Raw genomic sequence first — 13,021 nt, forward strand, 5'->3', positions numbered from 1 at the left:
CTCCTTCCAAGGCAACGCCCCCCACACACATGTACAAGCACCGCCGCATCGTAACTACTTCACAGACACAGAGCGGAGAGAAGACCTCAACTCAACAACGCTACCTCATGACAAGTAACCGCGGAAGTGCTACTTTTGGCAGAGTGATGGTGTGATCAGATTTGACTGACAAAATGAAACAACCCACCAACAGTCATCCCATTTTAAATCAAATGTTGCTAAATCCTGACTGGTGCTCGGAAGTACATGACATCACCTCTTTCTGACTGAGTCCCGTCCACTTCAAAACCAGTGAGAAGAGCACAGAGAAAAAAAAGAATATATAGAGAAATACTAAAATCGCTCTGCTAAAATAAACAAAACTGTTGTAACTCCTGCAGAAAATTCAGTGTTCATGTAGGACCCCATTGATCATAGTAAGAAACTGATTGAGAACAAAACATTTTATGACCTTTAAACAAAGCTTTAGATTGAGTCTGGTGTGTTTGTCAGTGTCTATGTGTGTGTGTAAGTATGCATGTGCGATTCAATTCTCACTGTTCGTGTCAAACACATTAACTCGACTCAATCCGTCACACCTTGCGACTGGTTGCTATGAATAATTTGCATATAAATCACCTCATATAGCGAGATCTTATATATATACAGTATACACACACACACACACCACACAGATGTGTGTGTGTGCAGACTAGGTACAGAAGTTCAGAAATGTCTGGTTTTTGATCACAGCATTTTATTCCAAAGAAACCCAACAAACATACAGCACTGAAGCAACTTAACAACTATATATTATCTGGTAAAATATACAATATGTTCTCTGTATTTGCATGGGAAAGCCTTCGTTCATCCATGATTTTAATTTGTTTTCAGTTTCAGGGACAGCTTCCATCAGTTTCTCTGTCATTGCCTCTCCTCATTATATTCCCCTGCTCAGCTTCTTTTCACTGCGTGCCACCGATTCATTTTCTTCATTACACAGAGGAAACTAAGCTGATGAACATCCATCATTTTGATTTTATAAACTCATTCTCACTCCTATGTCCTTGTGCAATAAACTCATTCCATTGATGTGAACATTATTTTAATCTCATCTTTTTCATTGAATAAAACAATGACTGCTTTTATAAAGGGATTGGTTGTGTGGGGATATGATATAGAAACTGTTTACAGTCTACACAATAAAGCAATACGTCAGGTGTCCTTACATACAGTAATACCAGAGCGTGTGTTTGTGCTTGTACAATGGCCTCTTGGCACTGGCAAAAAGATAAGCTATATTCAAACTGTTACCCGTTTTTAAAAGTTTGTTTATAGTCGAATTATCTCATGATAAGGTCTGTTTCACCAGCCAGCGCTAAATAAAAGCGTGGCACAAAGCAGAAACATTGTTGCTATGGTTACCTGTGTTGTGCTGTTGTATAATTTTAAAGGGCACCTACCAGCCAATTAGAAACTAGCACTTTCTGTTGCCATGGTATAAGGGCATGGTCACACAACTGCGTGGAATTCACATAGGCGAATATTTGCCTCCCGTTCACTTCTATTCTATGTGAGGGAGGGGGCGAATATAACATTCGCTTCTGGTGGAGTTCAACTTTTGTTGAACTTTGACCGGTAAAGTCGCAGCCTCAATCAATAGCAAAGACGTGTGTGTGGTTGACCCAACTCGGCACTGCCCACATTCATCACCAATATCGCCTCAGCAGGTGATGGTCACTCGCGTATTGACGTATTTTTGTAGGCCAACCAGGAAGTTAGAATCGTCCTGGTTCCCTCGAGAAAAAGCCAATGGGATTTTTCCATTGGGTTTTGGATTATTGCAGAAAATAAGCTCTGTGGCAAACACACATTTATGATACTTATACGTTTTGTTCAGCAGGATAATCTTCACAAATGAACACAACTTTTATGATTTATGAAGCATGAATGCAATCGCTAGAAATAGAAAGCTAACGTTAGGCTATAAACGAACTACACAACAGTCGCATGAACGTGAGTATACACAACGAGGCTTTACAGGGGGACGAGTCGGCATGAAGACGTTTAGTAGTCTCATTTAGCCGCTCGTTAGCAACCGCCTTTTTTAAGACACATAAAGGCTTCAAAATTCAGGAGTGGGATATTTACTGATGTATTTTATGTCGTAAACATTAAAATCTCTTAAACTTGTGTTAACCACAGACTTTATTTCAGACATATAACCAAAAACCCATTCAAAAAACCGACTGACTTCCAGACGAGGGAACTGGAAGTGCTAAAATGCTAACTCATTTCCGGGTTTTAGGACTCATTCCTGTAGCACTCTATCCTCTCCCATCTGTCCCAAAAACAACACAGGACCTTTCATGATAAAAGCTTATGGCCGGACATGTTTTGCAATACAAGCATTTCAAAGGCTAATGGAGGCTGAGGTACTGTGCTGCTAGTCTGATCAGAAATAGCCACTGTATATGTATATGTATTCTATCATTGTACAATAAACAAGGTGCTGAGCAAAGCAATAACACTAGCAACAATATATGCTGCTATAAACCCTGGATTTACCAGCCTTACATATTCTACAGAGGGAAAGCATGTATATACAGTACATGAACAAATCAGCCACAAATGGACACACGTAAATTAAGAGGCATATATACAAAGAGGTCAGAGCGTTCAATGCTGGCTACATGTTTACAGGAAAACACTGAGCAGGGACAGTCACTGAGAAGCTGATAAACAGCAAGCAAGCCTTTTTCTGTAGATGCAAACATTATACAAAAAGGATTACAGCAGACTTTTTCCACAAAGCTGTACAGATGTCAACTTCATTCATCACAATTTAAATTAAGTGAAGAGAATAAAAGTGAGTGGGAGCTTGAAATTTGCACTATAATACAGAAAAAAAAACACACTGAATTAGTGCATTTTGCTGTTTAGCTGTTTAACTAAAGCCGCATTAGGCAAGATTTTTTTCTGAAAATACCCTTCATCTTTTCAGCCTAAATCACAGCGTGTGGTTGCAAAGGAGAACCCTGTAATGCCCGGTTTACCCAAATAAACGTCTGATATACTTGCAGGAACAGTAAATACATTCTTACATGTTGTGTAACAGATGAACAGAAAGCGAGAGAGGGAAGGTGTGAATGTTACTGTGTCTGTTGAGGAGATGTGGTAATTGCTCAGAGTGGCTGAAAAGGCACTTATGTCAGATAGCTGGATGGAAAGAAAAATGGGGCTTGTTGAACAGCTGGGTGAATCATACAAGTACAGAACACAGAAAATATTCATGATGTTGTTTCAAAGAAATGGATCATAAATGTTGCAATGCATTCAGAGTGAGTGTTCATGTGAAAATAGTCCTAGAAACGGATTATTTTCATTGCCACTGCATAAAAGCATCAGTTTTTGCTATTTCGATCAGCTAATCCAACCCCCCTGCCTCCGCTTCTGTAGTCTTATATCATGTTTTTCCTCTTCAGCTTCTCTTTTCACTTCTTAAAACACCTGATGCCCAGCGTTCGCTGGCTACTGTTCCTGCACAGCTGTGGATGCAGGGGAGGAGGGCGCAGTCAGGGCAGTGGCTATCGGAAGTTCAGCCATCACGGAGGTTGCCGTGGTAGTGGTGAGTCCGATTCCTGGGCAAGTGGAGAGGGGTTGACACGTCGGGGTGGAGCCGTGCAGGTCTGCTGCTGTGTGTGAGATAGGCGAGCCTGGAGGGTGAGGAGAGATCTTTAGAGGGAGGAAGAAGAGGGTCATGGAGGAAGGGAAATAAAGGAAGAAGGCAGCAAAAGCAGCGGGAAGATAAAACAAATGAGGGGTGGTATGTTGGTGAAGGCAAGAGGGAGGTGGAAACAGAAAGAGAAGTTAATTCATCACTGGGTTACCTGGATGAGTCTACATTATGTTTAAAGCAGTTTCCAACTGTATCAGGCCGGAAAATATTTGCTACCAGGCTGCGAGGAAACAATATGATTCTGCAAAAAAAAGGTAAATAATAACAAGCCTATTATACGCTATTTAAAATTTGATCAGCCTTTGCTGCATTTTCCCTCACTACTCCCTGTCATTCTCCCAACAAATATATACTGTTTTTAATTTATATGTGTGCGACATACAGTAACATAAGTGTTACTGAGAGGTTTATCTAGATTTCTTAATTTAAAAAACAACCACAATGAAATACCGGGAAATAAAGTTCAAGTTAGAATCCTTGAGATTTTCCAGCCCGTTTGCACAAAAAGGCGTATAAATGCCTTGATAATGCGCAAGGCGTTTAGCATGCAATAAGCACGCCTTTCTTGATTTCCGCGTGCCATTTGTACCCCATGTATCCTGTACTGGCTACCATGTCAACGCATCCGCATATAAATGTTACGTTAAGAGTTAGTGACATACTATAAAAAGTGAGAAAGATAATTTTTCGGTGAATGAATGGGGAGGTGAATGGGCTCAAAAAACACCAGAATTTTAACCAGGAGACCCGCTTTCGAGATCATTGTTGACCGCCGTATTGTTTTGTAAGTTACGTTAGAGACGTTTCTCACATGACGTTTGTCATGTGTTCTTTTTCATTTGTAACGTGTTTTCTGTAGTTGTGTTATGTTGTTTCAGTATGTGTTTTACTTAGTTTAAGCACTTATTTTAAGCCAAACTATGACGTTTTCCCTTTCCCTGACAAAGTGCTTTTCTTACCTAAACCTAACTGCGGACGTTTGTGTGGCGTACAAATGACACGCAAAAAAGGCTAAAATGCATACCCATGACACGCGGAATGTCCGTGTAACGTCTTGGTACTTATACGCCTTCCCATGAGATCGGGTTAGATTTTCATGGAATAAAACCCCATTCATGATAATTTAAGTATAATTTAAGTGTTCATCCCCGCAGTGGATTTAAATTGCCTTCACAGGAAACGATGCAGCATGTAATCCAGCTTGATTTTATCTCAGTGATAACAATCTCACTGTTTACTGTTCACTCGCTTTACAGCGTATCAGAGCTGTATTAAGGTACTGCTAATGCGAAGCAGAATTCTCCGACCTGTGATATTACTGTAAAATGTACTTGCTGTTACCACGGTAATATAGGTTTGACCAAATCAGCCCTTTGTATGCAAAGTCACAGCACTCAAATGTAATTTTGAAACTGGACTAAAATCTTATGGATTACAACTTTAACTTTACGTTCCTGTTTTTCCTTTTAATCCTCTCTTTTCTTTCTCACTCTCTTTATTTGTTGGCTGGGAGGAGAAACAGAGACAAAACATACATGATTTATGAACGTGAACCAGCCCTCCTCATTTCTGACACGCACATAAACCTAATCCCATAATCTTTCACTCCCACCTACAGATTTTTTTCCTTGCCTCCGCAGCAGCATTCATTTACCATCCTTCTTCAATTAGCTGCCCACACACACACACACACACACACACGCACACACACCTGCCTGTGGATTAATTTAGTTGTTGGACTCTTTAGTAGAACTGCCAAACCTGATGCATCACGCTCATTGGTGATGCAGAGAGCTGCAGTGTTTGGCAGCTTGGTTTAGTCATGCATCTCTACGAAAGTAGTCAGAGTAGAGTCAGAGACGCTCTAAACATACATTCCTTGTCACTTGAATTCCTATTTTTTGCCCCAAAACCCCAGCGCCTACATAACATACACACACAAACACAAACACACATACAGTACCTGGCTACTCTGGGGATCGTGGTAGGCCTCGTTACGAGGGGAGAGAAGGACGCAGTCGTGTGCCGTGGTTTTCTCAGTACGTGGAGCACTGGGGTCGCCATCATCCACACCATTGGCCTTGCACCTCACACTCCTCACACAGAGCACCTGTGGGGCCACAACAACAATTGACCTGTAGAGACTACATCGGAAATTCCCAGAAACGACAACAGCCATTGTGCTGAAGGTCCATTGACCAGACGTACATGATAAGATAAGACAATAGCATTTGACAACCATTAAATGATAGTTAAAGTCACTATATGCAGATCATTTAGCAGCTTTCATATTGTTCTGATGACATAAGTTTTGGTTTTTAGTGAAAATCTGAGCAGTCTATGATTTGCTTTCAGCCCATTCATCTCAGTCAGGTCAGATCTGTGGGGGTAAAGTGTCGTGCATTGCTGTCAATCTTGACACTACCAACGGACAGCACCAAAGTACTGTAGAGATTCCATAAATAGCCAACTACATAAAGACTGTAAGGTAACACAAAAAAAAAGTTTGTGGCTAGCTGTGTTGTCAGCAAATAAACAACACAGCCAGATGATTAAAGGAACAGTGTGTAACATTTTGGGGGATCTATTAGCAGAAATGGAATATAATATTCATAACTATGTTTTCATTAGTGTATAATCACCTGAAAATAAGAACTGTTGTGTTTTCGTTAGCTTAGAGGGAGCCCTTCATATCTACATAGGAAGCGGGTCCTCTTCACCGAGTCCGCCATGTTGCTCCGCCATGTTTCTACAGTAGCCCAGAACGGACAAACCAAACACTGGTTCTAGAGAGAGCCTTTCACGTTTTTACGTTACCTGAAGGCCACCGTAGTTCTCCGATGGGCTTGTGAAACGGCGGTAATGTGAGCCGCAGAGTGCAAAACCATGGTACAGCGGTATCACGGTTTTGCACTCTGCGGCTCACGTTACAGTCTTGGAAAGGGAGGATTGAGCAGAGGTATTTAGTCGGTTGCAATCTGCAACCACACAACTAGTTGCCTCCAAATCCTACACACTGTATCTTTAAGCAAGTAAGCTAAGCTACACAGATGGTTTGAGTTTTTTATACCCACCCTTTACACCATTTTTCCAACCATGAGTGAGTGCTCAACAAAATATCATCCTGTAAGTTAAATGAAGTACTTGTCACCTTTGTAATCTTGATTCATTTGGTTAATACTCCATGGATTTGTTGCTCCCTGGGTGAATACTGTTAAAAAATAAAAGTAAACTAATCTATCCCAATACCAAACTTCCTTTTAACTTAAATATGTTTTGTATAATTTCTTTGCTGGGCAGTTAGTTAATATTTACGCACTACCAATCACTGTCAGATGTATTGTTGATCAAATTATCACTCAGAACAGAGACAGAAACACTTTTTACACTTCAGTTTTTGCAGGGATTAAACAAACTGAGACATAAAATGCTATTTAACACGCTTTAAAGGTAGTTGGATCTTTTTGTCGGGAACCAGGCTAAGCTAAGCTAAATGGCTGCCGGCTGTAGCTTCATGTTGAACGAAGAGACATGACAGTCGTATTGATTCTCTCATCCAGCTCTCGGCAAGAAAGCAAATAAGTGTATTTCCCTTAATGTCAAGCTACTTCTTTAACCACAGTTTTATATTATATATATGTATGTTATTTATAGGATATTCAACCTACTTTTCTGAAGCTCTGTCTGAAGTTGTCCGACAGAAAGCCGTAGAGCACCGGGTTGGCACAGGAGTTGGCGTAGGACAGGATGACAGCAAAGAAGTAGATGCCGGCAGTGGCGCTGGACTCTGGGATGATGACCACCAGATTGACCATATTGATGATGAAGAACGGCAGCCAGCAGAGCACAAACACCACCACTATCACCACCACCATCCGCGTCACCTTGCGCTCCGAACGCCGACGCTTGGTGAAGCCCGCTCGCGCCCCTGACGACTTCATCTGCGCCATTATGATGATGGTGAAAAGGATGAATGTGAGAAGGATAATGATGGAAATGAGGAGGAGGATGTTGAGGAATGATGGAAGTAATCATTATGTGGATGCAGATTACAGTATGAATTTATACATGAGCAATTAGCCTTACACACACACACACATAATATATACACACCTTGATAACGATAAGTAGGTAGCAGAGACAAATGATGAGCAGCGGTCCAAAGAAGCCCACCGTGGCAGTGTAGAGAATGAAGGCTGTTGACCACACATTCTTTGGCTCTGGCCAGTTCATGTTGCAGGAGTTAAATGTGTCCTAAAGGGAAGTGAAATGAGTAAAATAAATTTAAAATTCAGCCATTATCTGCTCAGACAGACAGTGAATAAATCATAGACTGTATAGAATAAGTGGAATGTAGTCACTGTCACGTCACCCATTGGTTTGTGGACTGCTGTTTTGAAGCCTTTAGTTTGGCATTTTGGCTGTCACCATCTTGTTTTTTTGCAACCAGAAGTGACACGAGATGGTGGAGCTAAGTAGAACCGAAGACTGAATAAGACATTTTTAGGCAACCAAAATGTTACAATTAACTTTCATGAACTGAAAACACACTGTGAAAGGGTTAAAGTTCCAAGATGAAAAAGTGAACAACTCCCAGACCGGACAACGCTGGATAGCAACCTGTCAATCACAAGGTAGCCACGCCCTAAAGCATCCCCTGCTTTATGGTCTGTTTGACTCTAAATGGGACCATAATTTACTAAATGAGCATCATGCTGTATTGAAGAAGTCTTGAAACTAGCGATTGAGACCATCAACTCATGTTTACAATGTTTACTAAGGTAATAAATCAAGTGAGAAGTAGGCTCATTTTCTCATAGACTTCTATACAACCAGACTTCTTTTTGCAACCAGAGGAGTCGCCCCCTGCTGGCTATTAGAAAGAATGCAAGTTTAAGACACTTCCTCATTGACTTCACTTCTCAGACCCAGAGGTTACTCCCAATTGAGTAAATAAACTTTGGACTTTGAGGCCCACAGGATAAATGTAAAACTACCAAGCTCTTAAATTATGCAGGAAGGGATGTTTGGAGAAATGCTTATTACATTATCTGCTTTCGTTGAGTTTGAAGAAGCACATTTTGCATTGTGGAATACATTTCCAGACATGACAGGGTTTGCTTTGTGTGGTAACAGGAAACTGTCAACATATAAATTAACTTTTCTGTTGTTATCAACCCAGTGGCCTTCAGCACAGTATATATCAAAGCAATTTGCATTCTCCACATACCTTTCTTTCATAATAAGCTTTTGTGTTAGAGATCTTGCTGCAATGCTTCTTTCTGAGCAAGTAGCCGATATATAGACTAATAGCTTCTGCTGAACTTCTAAGACTTCAAAAGAGTTCAGTGTGTTTTACTTTAGGTTGCGTGTTCAGAATTTCAACAACCTTCATATTCTTTCCATCACAGTCCTTCATGTCTAACCATAAATACTAAACGGTACAAGAAGACAAAGGCATTCTTTCTAAGTAGTTAAATACCTCTTATTACACGGCTGTGTCGAATACTCGATTCTGATTGGTCAATCACGGAATTCTGCGGTCTGTAATTTCTTTATAACAGACCGTTGCTATGTATAACAGACTGTTGCTATGTATAGCAGACCGTTGCTATGTATAGCAGACCGTTGCTATATGCGCAGTTCTGATGTCGGACTCTGGCGGACCGTTTTTGTGTTAAAATATTGATTTCTTAACTAAGTAGCCGTGTAATAAGCGGGATAATGTACAGCTAGCGGGTCATTGTTGTGAAAGAAAGGGTTTAAGTCTAATATGTGCTCTCCTTTTAGTTCTAGTTTTGGTCTCCACCAACTCCTGAGGCAAATATCTGTCTCTCTAACCGCTAAATGCTCGACTATATGTTCATCAACTAGTGGCTAACTGTGGAAGACACTTAACTGACTAGCTAGCTAACTGTTAGTCACTAACTGCCGTTTGGTGCTGGACAGGTAGCGTACAGTGCGTTTTGTGGGTTCTTTAGGGCTTTTTCACTTTAACTTTTGCCATCAGGTTGTAGAGCAGCGAAAATGAACCAAAAACAGTAAAGTTCTGAGCTATAAAACCAAAACAATGAGCTGAAAGACGCTAAAACACTCCGTAGAGCTGAGGAGAAAAATATTGTTAATGGCAACTTTAACTTAAAATGAAGTGTTATAAAGAGTTCTGACATGTTTTGGTCATGTGCCTTCATCAGTAGTTTGCTATTGGCAGGCAGGTTACTCTATAAATCACAAATGTCAGTTTCTTTGAATGAAGCAGTTTCATCTTGCAACCACAAACGCAGCTTTGACAAAACATAAATAAATATGAACATGTGTGTCTCAGTCAGCCTAGTTGATTTATTTACTGTAATTACATGAACACAAATGTTTCCAGTTTTTATGCTAAGCCAAGCAAACTGTGCTGGCTTTAGCTTCTTATTTACCAGAGTGGTAGGCTATCAATCTTCTCATCTCTCTCGGCAAGAAAGTGAATTTAGTCTATTTTGCAAAATGTCAAACTATTCCTTTAATTCTGATCTTGTGACATATATTTTGTTATCACTTTTATTGTTAGTTGTTATTATGAAAGATATTTTTAATCTCAATACAGCCTAGCATGTAAAACAAACAAACAAACAAAAAAACATTCTAAACTTTAGAAATGATCAATTTAAAACTTGTAATAATTGTCCGGAGGGAAAGTAATAGGCCTACATTTGTACTTAAAGGAACATTGTGTTACATTAGAGGGATCTATTTGCAGAAATGGAATATAATATTAATAAGTATGTTTTCTTTAGTGTATAATCACCTCATATTAAGAATTGTTGTGTTTTCTCTGCCTTTGAATGAGCCATTTATATCTACATAGAGAGTTGATCCTCTTCGCAGAGTGGTCATGTCTAGAAGGTAACACACAATTTGCGAAAACTCTTGCGAGATAGTTAAGGTTATGCATTGACTTTGAATGGTTACGGTTATAATGTCGTCAGGTAACGAGTCTTGCAAGAATTTTTGCAAGTCTTCACAATTTGCGGGTTATCTTCTAGACATGTTACATTGTTGGGTTACATTCTAGACACCATGTTTCTACAGTGGCCCAGAACTGACAAACCAAGCCACCGTGTTAACTTTTCCTGCTTGGGCCGGAGTCAATAACGTTACTCACTCCAGAGTTAACCCCTCGCTGTCGCTTCACTCAGCCGCCAGGAAACACGACACAGTGTTGGTCTTGAGGAGCTGCAGCAGTTATTTCTGCACAAACTGCAACTTCCACTGTACATTCACTTGATATTCTCAGAGCTAAACTAACTCTGTCTTCTGCTTCATTCGCTCACTTGTTCGCTCACAACATCACACACATTCGCCACCACTCTCTCTCTCTCTTGCTTCATCACTCACTTATACACACTCTCTACACTCTGGCTCTGCTATTCTCCAAAAGACCTATACGGGAGAGGTTTAAATTGGTTGCAATCTGCAACCTCACCACTAGATGTCACTAAGTCCCACAAATTGCTCCTTTGATGAACTCAAATATACCGTAGAACTACAAAGCTATGGCTATTTAAATAATGGCCTTATTAATGTCAATTCGAGAAGGAACTACAGGGATGAACTCATTGTTTGGTGATCCTATATGAGCTTTTGACTGGATTGAGTAGAACATTTTGTTCAGGGGCAGCTATTAATTAAAGCTAATTTGTACTTTAAAATAAAGGGTGGTGACCAGGACTGCGGTTTTATACCTGAACATCAGAGAAGATGACCACAGGCAGGACCACCACAAAGGACACGGCCCACACGGCTGCGCTCACCACCTTGGCCACGCGGGGGTGTCTCCACCTGGTGCTGCGGATCGGATGAACCACAGCCAGGTAACGGTCGATGGACATGACCGTCAGGCAGAAAATAGACGTGAACTGGTTCATGGAGTCCGCCGTCATGACCACGCGGCACAAGAAGGAGCCAAACGGCCAATAGGAGAGCACGTTCTGCGTGGTGAGGAAGGGGAGGCCGATGATGTAGAGCTCGTCGGCCACAGCCAGGTTCAGGATGTAGATGTTGGTGACTGTCTTCATTTTGGCGTAGCGAAGCACCACATAGATGGCCAGACTGTTGCCGGTCAGACCCACCATGAAGACCGTGAGGGAGATGACCGCCGTCATCAGAGTGCTGCTGCCCTGAAAGGGGACACTTTGAGTGGACATGTTGGAGGAGATGTTGAAGAGGCGGGGGTAGGAAAAGTGGAAGGGCGTGGCTGCAGAGGAGGAGGAGGAGGAGGAGGAGTTGAGGTCTGATGCAAGGGGGAACCAGTAGGTCTGGTCTAGGGGTTCCATTGTGAGTTCCAGAGAGGAAGATGGTGCCACAGAGTCCAGATGTTTTCCCTGATTTAGAAGAAAGCCTGTACTTCTGCCATGTTAGTTTCCATGCTAACTTTGGAACAGAAACAGGAGGAGACAGAGTGCTTCAACCTATCTGATCTATATCTATAAGGGTGTCTCTAATCTAAGTGTGAGCCCAAGAGAGAGAGAGATAGTGACTCATAGCATGTAAGCGTGAGCTCTGATCACAGCTGAGAACCGGTACTCGTGCCTCATGAGCCAACTCCAAAGAGACAGATGTGTTGCCATGTATCCAACGTTCAAACCAGGTTTCTAACGAGGAGTCGTATCCGTTATTACGCACCGGAAGGTGTATAATTGTAGTCACCTTTCCGGTGCGTTTTTAATTGCACTGATTATTAAAGTCCCATCCTAACTGACACCGCAAACACAATATTCATCCGCTGTGTCGCGCGTCAAGCGTGGAGGAACAGCGCGGAGGCTTTTACGCACTGGCTGCTCGAATACCAGCTCTATAATAATAAAGCCTGCGTTATGAATATGGGCGACACTGTATAGGTCACGCCTAAGCTTTTTGGTATCTCAACTCTTTGCTCAATGACTTGTTGTACTCCCAATGCAAAGCTATATGTTTTAAGATTTAAACAATAAATCTGTGCAATATTAATACACTGAATGTGAATACATTTGTCTGTGCAATATATCCTTGATGAAATATACACCTCAAGTGCAATTACCTCTGTTTACATTACATCTATTTTTATATTGTATACCTCTGGTGTAACACTTCTGTTTATATTTATTTATTACATCTACTTTACCTGTTTTATATTGCTTTATAACTGTGTGTGTTTTACCTTTTATATGTTTAAACTGCCTCGTTTAGTCTTGTCAAGTATTTGTTTTTAAAGCACTGACCAGAAGTGGCAACTGTGAATCTCGTTGTATTTAATACGACGACAATAAAGCTTTCTAT

The 13,021-nt window shown here is 41.0% G+C and overlaps 1 protein-coding gene across 2 annotated transcripts; it reads right to left on the reverse strand.

The window, feature by feature from the left end:
* Positions 1 to 2,215: 2,215 nt before the first annotated feature.
* Positions 2,216 to 12,742, reverse strand: LOC119482990 (somatostatin-like receptor F_48D10.1). Of its 2 annotated transcripts, none has more exons than XM_037760962.1 (5): positions 11,449 to 12,742; positions 7,832 to 7,972; positions 7,387 to 7,659; positions 5,682 to 5,828; positions 2,216 to 3,695 (listed from the first exon to the last, which is right to left on the reverse strand). In XM_037760962.1, exons 1-5 carry the CDS (start codon positions 12,037 to 12,039, stop codon positions 3,585 to 3,587), a joined length of 1,263 nt encoding a protein of 420 aa, XP_037616890.1. In that variant the 5' UTR covers positions 12,040 to 12,742; the 3' UTR covers positions 2,216 to 3,584. The 2 variants fall into 2 exon arrangements, with proteins under 2 accessions (XP_037616890.1, XP_037616882.1); XM_037760954.1 differs by having other exon boundaries at positions 2,218 to 3,714.
* Between the last annotated feature and the right edge of the window lie 279 nt (positions 12,743 to 13,021).

The sequence above is a fragment of the Sebastes umbrosus genome, chromosome 3, assembly GCF_015220745.1.
Source record: "Sebastes umbrosus isolate fSebUmb1 chromosome 3, fSebUmb1.pri, whole genome shotgun sequence".
Taxonomy (NCBI): domain Eukaryota; kingdom Metazoa; phylum Chordata; class Actinopteri; order Perciformes; family Sebastidae; genus Sebastes; species Sebastes umbrosus.